Source organism: Prunus dulcis, chromosome 5 (assembly GCF_902201215.1).
Source record: "Prunus dulcis chromosome 5, ALMONDv2, whole genome shotgun sequence".
NCBI lineage: Eukaryota > Viridiplantae > Streptophyta > Magnoliopsida > Rosales > Rosaceae > Prunus > Prunus dulcis.
This window is the reverse complement of record NC_047654.1, coordinates 17,467,798-17,481,700: the sequence shown is the minus strand read 5'-3', so window position 1 is coordinate 17,481,700 and position 13,903 is coordinate 17,467,798. Positions and strand designations below refer to the sequence as shown.

The 13,903-nt window shown below is 37.5% G+C and overlaps 2 protein-coding genes across 5 annotated transcripts; both read right to left on the bottom strand.

Moving 5' to 3' along the window:
- Positions 1-426: 426 nt before the first annotated feature.
- LOC117629242 (peptidyl-prolyl cis-trans isomerase FKBP17-2, chloroplastic) lies at positions 427-1,706 on the bottom strand. The gene is made up of 3 exons (XM_034361770.1): positions 1,214-1,706; positions 1,053-1,097; positions 427-937 (listed from the first exon to the last, which is right to left on the bottom strand). Exons 1-3 carry the CDS (start codon positions 1,618-1,620, stop codon positions 580-582), a joined length of 810 nt encoding a protein of 269 aa, XP_034217661.1. The 5' UTR covers positions 1,621-1,706; the 3' UTR covers positions 427-579.
- Positions 462-10,028, bottom strand: LOC117629240 (probable serine/threonine-protein kinase SIS8). Of its 4 annotated transcripts, XR_004586040.1 has the most exons (15): positions 8,767-10,028; positions 7,083-7,520; positions 6,553-6,656; positions 5,071-6,326; positions 4,909-4,949; positions 4,738-4,806; positions 3,904-4,004; positions 3,640-3,718; positions 3,431-3,529; positions 3,277-3,345; positions 3,139-3,188; positions 2,872-3,048; positions 1,214-2,392; positions 1,053-1,097; positions 462-937 (listed from the first exon to the last, which is right to left on the bottom strand). XR_004586040.1 is itself a non-coding variant. In XM_034361768.1 (14 exons), the coding sequence occupies exons 2-14, from the start codon at positions 9,265-9,267 to the stop codon at positions 2,269-2,271; spliced, it is 3,108 nt and encodes a 1,035-aa protein (XP_034217659.1). In that variant the 5' UTR covers positions 9,268-9,573; positions 9,687-10,018; the 3' UTR covers positions 1,970-2,268. The 4 variants fall into 4 exon arrangements, 2 of the variants coding, with proteins under 2 accessions (XP_034217659.1, XP_034217660.1); XM_034361768.1 differs by lacking the exons at positions 462-937; positions 1,053-1,097 and having other exon boundaries at positions 1,970-2,392; positions 8,767-9,573; positions 9,687-10,018; XM_034361769.1 differs by lacking the exons at positions 462-937; positions 1,053-1,097 and having other exon boundaries at positions 1,970-2,392; positions 5,089-6,326; positions 8,767-10,018.
- Positions 10,029-13,903: the final 3,875 nt, after the last annotated feature.

The following is a 13,903-nucleotide window of genomic DNA, read 5'->3' as shown; positions in this document are numbered from 1 at the left end:
AATGATTTTTCTGTCTTTTTTGAAAAAAAAAATTTTGTTTTTTTAAAAATAAAAGTATTTTGTGACTAAAACCTAAATTTACTAAGAATGACCACTCCAAACACACATTAAAAATTTGCAAGATCGCTAAATTTGAGTGACTGCGAAAAAAAAATTAATACCCTTGCTTTTCTTCGAAGCCTACCAAAGGACATTCTATATCCTTCATATTGTGAAATGGCCCATGATCGTCTTTTGGAGTATACCACATGATATAACCGAAACATGCAAAAATTACTCATGTTTTCGTATATCAAACTAATTGCCTATTCATCCTTTTTGGGTTAAGGACAATATTTGATTTAATTAGACTTTTAGACGTTGTTAGAGCAATAGTAAACTACTCTACATTAATCTAATCTACGAAAAAGGGACAAGTGCACTGCCTTCACAAACTGGACTAACTTTTGCTCTTCTTTCTCAATGAAAATACAAATACATTCATGTGTTCCATAAAATACAAAATCTATTACAAATTTCTTCATCGATCTCGATAATCAAAATAATATAAAATTAACAAAGACAAGAATATGAATATGATCATGCGGGTGCAATAGAGACTCTATCGACCTCAATAATGTATTCTAGAGTTGCAAACGGAGGAATTTGCAGACCAGGACCTAAATCTGCACCATTCTCACCGAAGCCCAAGCTTGGAGGAACAAGCACTCTTCTTCTGCCCCCTGCCTTCATGGATCTGAGCACATATTCTATCCCTTCACACACTCCCTTGCTGTAGGGCTGCCTGGACCCAACTACCAGAGCCAAAGGCTTCTTCTCTCTCTCAAATGTATCCACAAACACTTGTCCACTGCCTTCCACTTTCCCCTTGAGCTCGATCACCACCAAGTCTCCTGCCCTTGGAGAAGGCCCCCCACCAACTCTTAACTCGTAGTATCTGTGTGTGTCACTCCAAATAAAACAACACCATTAATTATCTCTGTCTCTCTCTCTCTCTCTCTCTCTCTCTCTGTATATATATAGTTCATGCTTCATGGGGAAAATTAATGTACCTTATGCCATTAGGTAGCACCACCTCTTCTTCTTTCTCAACATTTCTGCAAAACAAAAGAAAGACAAAGTTGTCACAGGATATCAAATTTTGTAATTGGATATAATAAGATATGTATGTATACAGGAAGAAGAAGGAAGAACAAGTGAGATTATTAGAAACCTTGTGTTTGATTCTTGTTGGGAGACTTCAAGGCGGGTCTTAATTTGTTCAGAGACCACGCCCACTGTGAGAAAGGCAGCCCAGGCAAGGCCAGCTCCAATCCCAAACCGCCTGGTTAACGTGGAAGCTATCCAATCTGTAGAGTCAGCCTTGGTCTTGGTGCTCTTGGTGGTGCTGCTAGAAGATGCAGCTTTCTGTTGCTCTGCTTTTACTGAGACTGGCGTTTTCGGCTGCTCCGATGAAGCTGTGCTGAGCTGCTGAATTGGTGTTGGAGAATGTGGTTGTGAAGGCAGATTTTGTGGAGGAACAGGAGGAGGCGTTTGTGATGATGAAGAAGAAGAAGAAAAGTGGCTTGGTCTTGTTAGGGAGTGGGAGAGAAATGGGGAAGAACCAGAGAAGGTGGCCATTTGTTTAGGATAGCCAAGCGATGATAAAATCTAGATAAATTTGCCAAGTTAAACATAAGTAGCCGCTGGTCCCTACCTTATCCTTGTATATGATGCAAAATATAAATGGTGGGTTGCCCTTTTTTCTGTTTCTATTAAGTTGGGACCAGTTCGAAATGAAAAACAAGCAAGCCCACTGTGTTGCTACCTCTGTGGCATTTATGTACAGCGACGGAGATTATCCAGGATTGAGGAGCTCTTTGAAATGTAGAGAATGACCTGGAAAATTGATTCACCAAAAAGTCATTTGCCATTAACACTACTGCTTTTTATCTTAAGTTCAGGCAACAAAACGCTCTTCCGATGGATGGACACCGGAAATCAAAACATTGATTACAACAATTTCCAATGAATTCTTTACAAACAAATGCACAACCTTGCGAATGGCCGCACTGTTGAGAAAACAGAAATAAAGAGGAAAACATAAAAGAAGAAAAGAAAATGGCAAATCTCAAAATGGAGTATATGTTAGGTCATGATCTTCAATCCTTTCTCAAAAGTTGTTCCAATCAATGTACAACTTGCATCCATCCATATTTTGGCTGTCGAATGAGCCAAATATTCAGTGGGGGTAAATTTACTCTTTTAGCCAGCTGGGGATTCTCCAACTCAAGATGGCTGAACCTTCTCACGCCCACTGCTAGGTCTGTGCACTTGAGAACTACTTACAGGCTTCTGCAACGGTTTCAGAGTAGCCATGATCTCAGCAAAAGAGGGTCTCAATTTTGGATCTCTGCAATGTTAATTACGTCAAATGTCAGGTTTGCATATCTGCCTAAATACACATTTGAATCGATTTACAAATGATAAGGCTGCAATTATCATAATAAACCGAAGAAAAAAATGCCAAATGAATTCGCATTGTCAGAATGTAATTCAATACGACTCAGCACATTATATATCATTTTCATCATATCTATTGCCTTAGATATAAAAGGAAGGAACAGACAAAATCTTATATCTTTTATGCATAGAAAGATACCCAAGAAAACATACATGCAATGAGGACTGGTGTACAAGAAAACGAAAATTTAGAGAAGGTAAACTACTTTTGCAATATAAGTTGTTAAGACCTACAGAACAAGTCTAAGGCATGCCAACTGAAACCATTTTATGTTCAAGGTTTCAATATCTATTGTCCTGAACAACTAAGCAGGCATACTAAGTTTATTAGGAACTATGTATGGATGGACCAACCAAAAATATACTCACGTCTGCCAGCATTTTCTAATGAGATCTGCAATTGCAGGATCTATATCATCTGGAATATCAAGACGGCGATGTTGAAATCCAACTGCACCAACAACTTGCATTGGATTCATTCCCCCCCATGGCTGTTGCATTGTAGAGAGCTCCCATAAGATGACCCCATAGCTATAGACATCGCATCTGCACATCAAACCAAAATTTATATTTATCATAACAACCCTGTGCATGATATAAACATAAAATTAGGTGGGTGGGACGATATAGGAATACTTTTCATCGGAAGGTTCATTTCTTAGCACTTCTGGAGCCATCCATTCTGCCTGAAGGAGATATGCAAAACAAATAAGGAAATCAAATTCATGGCTTCAGCCACATGTGAGAAAGAGCAAGTTGTTGACTGCGGCTTACCGTCCCTGCAGTGGACCTCGAGGAAAGAAATGTGCTGTTCTTCATTCTTGATAATCCGAAATCGCAGACCTAATAACAGGCAGAAAATTTCACATCATGCCAAATTGGCTCTAATAGTACGTTAAATAATCTGACAAAAGAGATAAGGAACCACCTTCACAACCCAGTTCTTATCAACAAGAAGATTTGGAGACTTCAAATCACGGTGTACTATTACTGGAGTGCAGTTATGCAAGTAATTCATTCCCCGAGCCTGAAGTTTTATCATTGAAAACACAAAAAATATGCTAGATGAAGTTATCAATTACAGCACACGATTGTTGACTTGTACTGGAATTCAAGGTAAGAATGAGAAAATATTACAGCATCAAGAGCCATCCTCAAGCGTCTTCGCTCATCTAATTGATTGTTAGGCCGGTGTATTAACCTATATAAACTACCTCTGCAAAACATTACTTATACATCACTTTTCCATTTGACATGATTAATCAAACTCAACACAGTGCAGTTTCTTATTATACGTAAAAATATAGATAAATATCAAAATAAACATCTATAAAAAAAAGTTGAATTCCATAAAAGAATGTTGGACTTTATTATAAAAGGAAATAGAAAGTGCCAACATACCTTGGAAGAAATTCTGTAACAATGGAAAGATTTGGAGCACGAGTTATTGCACCCATGAAGAGAACAACATTGGGATGCCTGAGTCTTTTCATTATCCGGACCTTCAAATTAAAAATAGAATAAAAGATTGAGCTCAATATATAAATCTCTCATAAGCAAAAAGTATAGCGTAAATAATCAAAAGTTAAATCAAGAGGGGAACTGCATTAGGCATGTATTTTGGAGGAGGGGGCAGAGGGAGGGGGCGGGGGAGGAGGGAGTGGGAAAGAGAATAACTGAACTATCTACTCTTCAACTTTCCCTATCAAAATTTCTGACAGATATGGCCAATTTCAAGGTGCCAACAATATTAGATTTCTCATCCCGGAGATCATAATTATTAAATCATCAAAAGAGAAAAAGAAAGATTCTGGAAAGCACATTAAACAATGTGATAGATTTCTGTAAAGCCTATCACGTACTAATAATAATCTCCACTTCTTGTTGCCTCCTGAATGAAGGACTCAACATAAAAGAGAAAACAACTTCAATGAATTTAACCAAACCAATCTCAAAGACCTAAAGTGATAACTGTGATATTTTATAATTATACAAACTTCTGGAACAATGGATCTTAAATCTGGCACATGATGGTTAATCAGGCTTGGTATTTTTCCAAAAGGAAAACAAATCACTAGATGAACGCATGCCAAGGATGACATGAATTCTTGGCCACGGCTTCACCCAGTAAGAATTATGAAGGTTTTGCTTTTTAAGGAGATAATATGCATAGATGACATAAAATCAGAGAACACCAAAAAATTTCAGGAAACGGGTGAAGTCCACGGCTTGTACCTCACTTCTGAATTCATCAAGTGATTCGCCCAAAAAGTCTTGGTCTAGAAACCTCTTTACAGCAACCTCCTGTAAAACCAATTAATGAAAATAAGCTCAAAGTGCATGCAGACAGGGCATGCTGTCTTCATAAACAAGGTTATCTTTCAGAAATAGCGTCTGAAAACTTACAGTCCCATGCCAGTCTCCATGATAGACCTCCCCATATGATCCTGCAGTTTAAACAGTGCATTTACACTTGAAATTAGAAGTGGATTATCGGAACCATTAAGAGTTAGTCTTGTTTATATATGAGAAGTACATGATTTTATAGCAAAATGCAGAGGTCAGTACCAAGTCCAATACGCTCACCCAAGGTGATATCCTCCCATGGAATCTCGCAATCTGCGACATCATCAATTGTAATGTCAGATTTTGTACTGTCATTACCTGCCGATCGATCTGATGTTCTCTCGCCTTCCAAATTAACTCCAAAAGCATCATGACGGTCACCACTGCCCCGTGGTTCATAACCAGAACCTTCTGCATCTCCATCACTTCTTATGCCCTGGTCATACTGCTTACTGACAGCTGCAGTTGTTGCAACCACAGCTGCAGCAGTAGCAGTTGCAGCAGCTGCCACAGGAAGTTCCAGATTTGAGTCAGTGCTTGACTTTGCTGCAGCAACTACCATTGAAGATGCCACAACAGCTGCTGCTGCGGCTGCGGCTGCAGCAACAGGGACATTTTTTGTATACTTAGATGGAGATACTTCAGACTGGCCAGTTACTTCCCCGGTATCAAGTGGAAGGTTGACCCCTAAACCTTCCACGGGCTTAAGATGCTCTAGTTGACATGAAGGACTAGCTTTAAAATGCACCCTGTGCTGAGGCAGAGGAGGCAAAAAGTGAGCTGGACTTTTATCATCTTGACCTTTAATTTTTTGTGTTTCAAACCTCTCTTTATTTTCACCCATATCTTCTGGCCGGGGCTTGGTCTCAACTGTTGACACATCTAACTGCTCTGGATATATTTCCCTAAACAAGTTTGGGGGAGCAACAACACCACTTTCAAGTAACACGTCATGAAGTTTTTGAGCTAGATGCGGATTCTCTTTGGCAGCAACAATCATGTATTGAGAAACATCCTTAACCTTCATTCTTCGAGCAGCAGGAAAGCTAACACCTTCAGTCCATGAAGGGGATCTTGCATGCGCAAAAGGATAATTTGGCCTTCCTGGAAGTTCCTGCACCAGCGCCTTCTCAGAATTAGAGGGATATCTAAATTCATCTGAAGGTATCTTGGATTCTTCCCCACGTTCAGTTGGTCTGGGTAGATTTGCACGAGAATCTGGTTCTTCTCTCTCTTCAGAATCCCTTGCTGAAGAAGCAAAATTTCTTAACCTGGATTTCTTGTCTAATGTTCCAAAGTCTGAATGTTCTTCAAACGAACTCCCAACTCCACTACTGGAAGAAGCAACATGAGAGGAATCAATGTCTCTAGACAAAGGACTGGCAGAAAAGTAAGATTCGTCATATTCTATATGTGATCCAGCTGCATCAGATGGAATAAGTGTGCCGGGGTCTGCCATCAGATCAACAATATACTCCCTGAAATTCACATTGTACATACCTTCATAAACAAGTTAAGATTCTGCAACTTCAAATGAGAAAATCTCAAAGATACACATATTAATGGCCTGAGAACATTTTCAGCAACAATTGTCAACTAAAAAAAATCCAAAAATGCATAAGTAATCCTATTATGCGGTTTAGAAAACAATAATATAACACACAGAGTCTACATCAAAAGTAATAAACTTGTAACATAAGTTACCTTCCATCATCAATCTTTACAAAGTTCATCGCCACATCATTGGAGCCCGTGTATTGTTGTCCTTTCACCAACCGGCATGGGATGCTCACACTATCAGCCAAAGCCTTGTTGGTTAAATAGAAAATCGGATTAGTGACGAACAAACCAGTAATGGAAGACCATGAAACTGAAAACAGGGAGGCAAACAGATAGAGTATATCCAGGAACAGAGCATACATGCCACTCTAGATAATCGTGTTCAAAAAGCAAAAGAAAAAAGGTAACGCTGTTAAAATTCTTTTAAACTTATAAGATTTAGATTTTGAAATATAATTCAATATCAAAATTCAGAAATAGTGTTCTATTTTTATATTCCTTCAAGCTTTTTATTAATGTATGGGCTGTGAAGGTTGGTAAAAATAATAATGTGATTAGAAAAATACAAAAATTAGGGCCTTGATTAGGACCTATTTTAATATATATACATATTATCATGCCTCATTAGGGAAAAAAAATTGGTTTTCAATATGAATAAAACAGAGAGCAAGTACCTTGAACAACAATGCACGATGACGGGCCAATCCAATTGTCAGAGAACCAAGTGGCAAAACCATGCTACCAATGGTAGCTTTCAAATTGTAACTAAGACTTTGCCATGCTCTCAACATGTTGTCAGGATCCGCAACTGGTCCACCCATGTAGTCAGCAACTAAAAGAGCAAGTTTGCGCACCAGATTTTTGTTTACAAAAACCAGAGGATCTGAACTTGACTTTACAGCCATTTCTAGGGCCATCTGTTCAAGTTTCAACAAGTTCGCATCAGCAGCTCTGTTGACTAAAACAGCTTCCCAGGTGACACTATCTGAAACAGGTGTTCCTTGCAGATCAACAAGAGAAGGCATTCTCTCTGAGGTTGACTCTGTCAATATCCCATACAGATCATAGAAACCATCCAAGATCTTGTCATCATAGCTAAGAGCATTGTAATTCTGTGAAGAATGGATAAATCTACGATATGAGACAGGTTAGAGAGGAATAAAATATTACAAAACTGCAGAAACAGAATTAAATTTAAGAACACTGCCATACATCATTGCTCCCATATGTTTAAGATGTTATATCTTAGAATATCAGGGAAATATTCACACACAGAAAATTCTTCTGATTTGCCCCATCTATTCTGTCACATGTGCCCTAGTAAAAATAATGCATGATACACGTTTCAGAACTACCTTGACTAATGTTTCTGATATATCTACAAGTGCGGGGGAAAAAAAAAAAGCTACATTCAGAAAGCATGCATTCTAGCTAGTTGCATTCCAGTCGCAATGGAGGCACAATTCTTTTCTTAACAATATGTGATCAATCATTAGACAGAAAGAGTTCAACGACATTTCAATATTTTACGGAGTATTATTTTAAGTATCCAACTTCTTTTCTCAAGTATAGAAGTTGGGACTGAAAGTCCAATGTGAAATTGCAAGACAGACATCACCTCTGTAACACAGTTCTTGTCTCACCACATGCAGTTAGAGTTAGAGAGACCATATATACGAAATAGAGCTCGATCTTAAACAGACAATTTTTTTTATAGAACACATACATGAGCTTTTAGATTGACAGGTTCAGTTTTAAGTATAACCAAGTCAATGGGCAGACAGGACACGAATACTCTAGTTTTGGATGTTCCTCGAAAAGCTAGGAATCTATACATTCCTTCTCAAAATTTAGCAGTGATAGATGTAGATGAACACAGCACTTTTGATGATGAGACTATCAACAAAATTGTTTAAACTATTGATAACAGTCGTCTGGTTTCTCTTTATTGCAGGTAATGAAGAGAGAAAATCAAGGACAAGAAGCAATGATGGTGACACCGAAACCTTTCCATAAAAAAATTCTTAACTCTTTTGGCAGTGAAGGTAACCAAATCCTAGTAATTAGAATCCCTATCATCTAAAACGCACGTTCATCATGTAAAAATTTTAAGAGAACGAAAAACTGAAAAAGAAAGTTTAAATCTATGGAACCGTATAGTTTCAGGCAGCCACATCATTAACATGCCACAAGAAGAAAGTTGACTAGACCAGATAAATTTCAAATATGGATTAAAATGAACGGACGTTGATCAATTATTCACTTTAGATTGATTGTACGTGGAGATTGCAAACAATAGACGTAACAACAATAAGTCAACCAAACTTCAGTCAGATTAGCGGATGAAGAGAAACTTACCCAATAACGGTAGGCAATAACTTCAGCTGGGGTATTATCAGGAGCGCAAGAGCCCAAGCTAATCTGCTTAACAGCCTCAATCTGAACTGCTTCTGGATCCTCCCGAGCACTCAACTCCAAAGCCAGTTGAATCTGATACTCTTCCGCTATGTCAGCATCCCTTGAGGTACTAGACCCCGAATCGCGCCTAGCTGTATCTGAAACAACGTCTAAACCACTCCTACTAGCTGCATCAGGTGGCTCCATTCTCTCTGCCGCCCTAGCGACATTTGAAGATGATGGGGGACTGGGGCTATGTCTATTAGAAACTGAATTCAACCAACCCGATAGCCCCGAAAAGGTTTTGTGCTCAGAGTTATGATGGGACCTTGAGTGCAAAAGCCTTTCAGTTTCAGGGGGCGACGACTTATCAGTAGACTTATTGCCCCTTGATGAAGCAGACCCTTGAGCATCTTCTGATTGATTGGACATGATATGCAGTTTCTTAAGAAGGTTCTTCATATTATTTCATAAGTTACAATATCGAATGCGAAAGCAATAAAAATCTGGCCACAAGCATCTCCATTGTCTTGGACCAAGCATGAAATCTGAAGCACTCTATCACCACCACAAAGGAAACAAGTTCAAAGTAATCCAAAAAACCCTTTTTGCTCAACACTTAACAGCCCCTTTACAGAGTAAAAACCCCACAAGTGACCCGCAACCAACCCATCACATCCAAAAGCCATAAACCACCATCCCAAGCAATACCCAGTAAAGCTTTACCAATATCAACAATCCCAGATGCTTAGATTAAACCAGGCCACCCTGCTTCCCACATAGCCAAAAACCCCACTACTGTATTTCAAGCCACAAACAAATACCAAAACTAGCAAACACAACACAACTGTATCAAATATCGAAACTTTGATCCATGTTACCTTCAAGCAGCATAATTTCCAGAAAATAGAATCCCCAACTGAGAGAAATGGATCTTACTCTGTATTCATAAACAAAAAAAATAAGGAAAAGCATAGAAAATAGAGAAGGGTATTGGTAGAGTTTGAAATAAAAAAATAAAAAAAAGGGGGCAGGTAACAGAGGCAGAGACAGCAAAGACCAGCAAGTGGGAGAGTAGGACCTCGAAAAGAATGACCCACTTGAGTTGAGAGGAAAGAAAAATAAGTTTTTGAAGGATTTTCAGTCCCATAAAAAAGGTTAAATTGGTGGGAAACACAAGTTCACAGCCAGCTGCTTATTTACTGGTTCACTCTCTCTCTCTCTCTCTTCCATATCTATGTGTGTGTGTGTATATATATATATATATTGGGTTTTCGTATTAAAAAACTTGGTCTCTCATTCAGTCTTTCTGTTTGGAAGTCCCCAAAATGCAAAATCCAAAGGGTGGTGGCAAGAGTTGGAAAGATGTGATAAAGTTAAGGGACTGTAGAGAAAATGGAATATAGAATGAACAGAACAAATTGGACAAGTATTGCTATTTCAGACAAGTATTTGCTATTCCAAGCAAAATAAAGGTCTTGTCCGTTATGATTAACGTTGCTTTTCTAGCTAAACGACAAAACCCACTTCAACTGGAAAGTGAGAAAATAAAATAAAAATTCACTCTCCCAAGTCCCAACTCCTAACTGCAGATTAGGTATAAAATCCATTGCTTGTAGCCGGCTTTTGTTGATGGCTGCCGCATTTACAATTTCCCATAACGTTCAATAAGGGGTCGTTTAATCTTTTGTGTTTCTCTTTGGTGGTTTTTACTTTCTTTTTTTTATATTTTCTCAACTGTATCTGTTTAATGTTTGACAATATTATTACTTTTGTTTTATTTTATTCTCTTTTCTCTTTTGTTCACAATAATTCTTCAACACCCTCATCTTTGTTGGAGAGAGGCATTGTATTGTATTTGCGGGCCATAGGAAAATAAAAGTTGGTGTATTTAGGGAGAGAGGAATTATTTATTTGTGTTTTCATTAGAGGTGGGCATCTTAAACCGAAATATTGAAATCGAACCGTATCATACCGATTTTATACCGTTCTATTTTGTATGGGGAGATATTCTGTACCGTACCAATAGAGTATGGTATGGTAGTGGTATCAAGATTTTCGTACTGGTCAATACCATATCGTACCGAATAGTATTGAAATATAATATTTTTGTCATTTATGTTTGGATTCTATTTGTATTTTTGTAAGCCATAAGGCATAATTTTAACTGTTTTGGTTTGTAAGCCATAAGGCATGAGTTTTAACAATTTGGATTTGATGAATCTGTTGATGGATAAATATTGATTTGGTTGATTTGGATATTGAATATGTTGATTAGGATTTGGATATTGAATATGTTGAATCTTTGAATTTGTAACTTAGGCATAACTTTATTTTGGTGAATGAATATGTTGAATATTGAATTGGTTCATTTTTTTAGTTGTGTCATTTTGGTACCAAAATGGTACTAGTACCGTACCAATATCGATTTGGCACGGTACGGTACGTTTAGGGTTTAGCGATACGAGCTCAATACCGTACCATACCGTACCGTACCCACACCTAGTTGCCACAATGACCACAACCCCAGAGGAATGAGGCTACTAGGCTAATGCATAGTATACTTTAGTGCTTCTTTGTGCTTATAGGCGATTCGATTGATGATTGAAGCATCACTGAACTAAAATAGGACAAACATAATCAGTTTAGTTGAAAACCAAATGGATGGGTTTTTAAAGAAAAAAACAATATAACCGTCACGAATGGGATGGTAGCTGAAATGTTCCCCCTTTTAACGAGTAGTGGAAAAATCAACTTCCTTTAGACTTGTGGAAAAAGGTTCAAAACCTCATAATACTTGGATACTGATTTTCCCACTCCTTTTTTATCCATTTACACTCCATTTTTAAAAAAAATTGTATGTTTTCACTTATCTTTTGTTTACTTACATTCCCATTTATCTTGTATAAAGTAATTTTTTTTAAAAAAAAAAACAAGAGGGAGTGTAGATGGATAAAATGGAAGTGAGAAAATCACCACCCATAACTTAACCACATGTTTAGCAGATGTGAGGTTTTATACAAAATGCCTCGATAATATTAGTAATGAAACCATTCATTACATATTTTATTTTATTTAGTCAAGTTTTCGATGTGGGACCCTAATCTCCTATCTCCCAAAAACCCTCCTAGAGCTGTTTTCATTTTCAGAGACAAAAGGTTTTCTCTATTTACCTTTATTTTGTTATGATTTTCCTCCAACAATCACAGGCGGCTACGTCTTTGTGTTGGATCTCCATATGCGTTTCGGCCTCGAATCTCCACCACCATCCTTTTTTCAGTTTCTTTATTTTCAAAATAAGTCACACAAACTGTTTGGATTCTCTGTGTAGTTTTCACATCTCCTTTTGTGAGAGCTTTTCACCTCTCTTTTGTAAGAGCTTTTCATCTCTTTCCTTCGTGAGAGTTTTATTTGTATTGTTATGAATTGGTTTTTTCAAGCTTTATCTCTTTTTGATTATTCTAAGTTTGCAATCTTAGTTGGAATGCTTATGCCATAGTTTCTTCGATCCAGCGTGATTGTTAGTAGATGCACACCAGATTGTCTTAATTTTGATGTTAGACCGCTCTGTTATTGTAATGGCCTTTGTGACTAGTATTTTTTTGGCTGAATTATGAATGCAATTCTAAAATTTCTATAAAATTAATAATAAAAAATTCCAAAATTTATACTCCCTCTTATAATTTCGTGCATATTCCTCAAATTTAGTTTAACAAATCCACTATTATATTGAATATTATTTGATCAACAGCTGGAGGTGGCCTTGACTTGTGAAGCGTACATGGGATGCCACTCATGATCGACATTTATAGCGTAACTTTTACGAGAGGCGCCGTACAAAGATGGAAGGATTCAATTTTGGTCAAAGTAGAATGAGTGAAAACGGATCGCAGTCTGCGACTGAGTCCAGCGTTAATTAATCCAGGAAATCAAGTTTTGATTGTTGACCAATGATACTAATGGACATGCATAACATCTCTGTTTCTGGATATATACATCAAATCAAATCTAACTTCTCTCTCCCTCTCTCTATATATATATATATGCATTAAGTCATTGTCATTTTGATCGAAAAACAGAGAGAGAGAGAGAGAGAGAGTAGCTTTTCCAAGGTTTCTTATGGCTTATAAAAAATGATTAGCTGGAGGGAGCCTATTATTTTCTCAAGCTCTGATCGATGCATATACCTTTACTTTACAGCAGCGCCAATTTGCGTTTTATATGTCACTCTCTTTTTTATCCACATTAGCTTTGCCTTTAGGAAGGAGGAGAGGAGAGGAGATGATGACGAAGAGAAAAGTTGTTGCTCAGGTCAGGCTCAGGGTCAGGGATCATGTAGTCTGTAGATATAGATAAACCTTTTTGCTTTTGTCTTATTCCAAATGCCCTATTTACCAGGGATCAATCATCATGCGCAGCTGCTTCTCCACCTCTCAAAATTCATGAAAACACACATCAACTTTATATTTTCTTTTTTTTTTAAACTTCATTTTATATAATTTAAATTAAAATCCCATTTCGTATCAGATTCAGATCAGAACTACTTATTAAACCCTAATTTTTCATGGTTTTATTGTGTTCAAACGTCAAATCAAGCAAAGTTATTAGCTTGAGGGGTCGATATGGACCACATGGTCCCATGCATGCACGCACAGTTCCAGCAATCCCCTTCCTCATAAATCAACCAACAGCAACAGTAACAGAGCCTCCTTTCTGGAATTTTTTATTTTTTCGAAATAATTTGAACCCAATTTCTTTTCCCTTTATTCTTACTTAGAATGTTGGTTTGACCCGTTGTAGTTGTAGACTATGGCTAAACACCCAAAACACCGATGGAAATGAGGAAACTTAGGCACTAAGATATAAACCCTATAAGCACGTTTGTGTGTTTTTTGTTTTGCGTTTGGCATATTATAATGTAGAGATTATTTTCTCTCAACTGCTATATATTTACACGTCATAATAATAATAAAATTGTCACGTTTAGTTAAAACTATAAATCTTGTGAAAAAAATTACGTAATCAAAACCGCCTACACGGCTGCAAATTACGTAATCAAAACCGCCTACACGGCTGCAGCACGTGCACAATATAATAT

What these genes read in the sequence shown, in the direction of transcription:
- LOC117629242 (XM_034361770.1), bottom strand. Translation starts at nt 1,620, where the DNA reads ATGGCCACCTTCTCTGGTTCTTCCCCATTTCTCTCCCACTCCCTAACA. An exon ending in CAACAAGAATCAAACACAAG is followed by an intron (nt 1,098 to 1,213) that starts GTTTCTAATAAT and finishes TTTGTTTTGCAG; the next exon opens with AAATGTTGAGAAAGAAGAAG. An exon ending in GTGCTACCTAATGGCATAAG is followed by an intron (nt 938 to 1,052) that starts GTACATTAATTT and finishes TGACACACACAG; the next exon opens with ATACTACGAGTTAAGAGTTG.
- LOC117629240 (XM_034361768.1), bottom strand. Translation starts at nt 9,267, where the DNA reads ATGAAGAACCTTCTTAAGAAACTGCATATCATGTCCAATCAATCAGAA. An exon ending in TTATTGCCTACCGTTATTGG is followed by an intron (nt 7,521 to 8,766) that starts GTAAGTTTCTCT and finishes CATTCTTCACAG; the next exon opens with AATTACAATGCTCTTAGCTA. An exon ending in TGAGGATGGCTCTTGATGCT is followed by an intron (nt 3,530 to 3,639) that starts GTAATATTTTCT and finishes ATAAAACTTCAG; the next exon opens with GCTCGGGGAATGAATTACTT.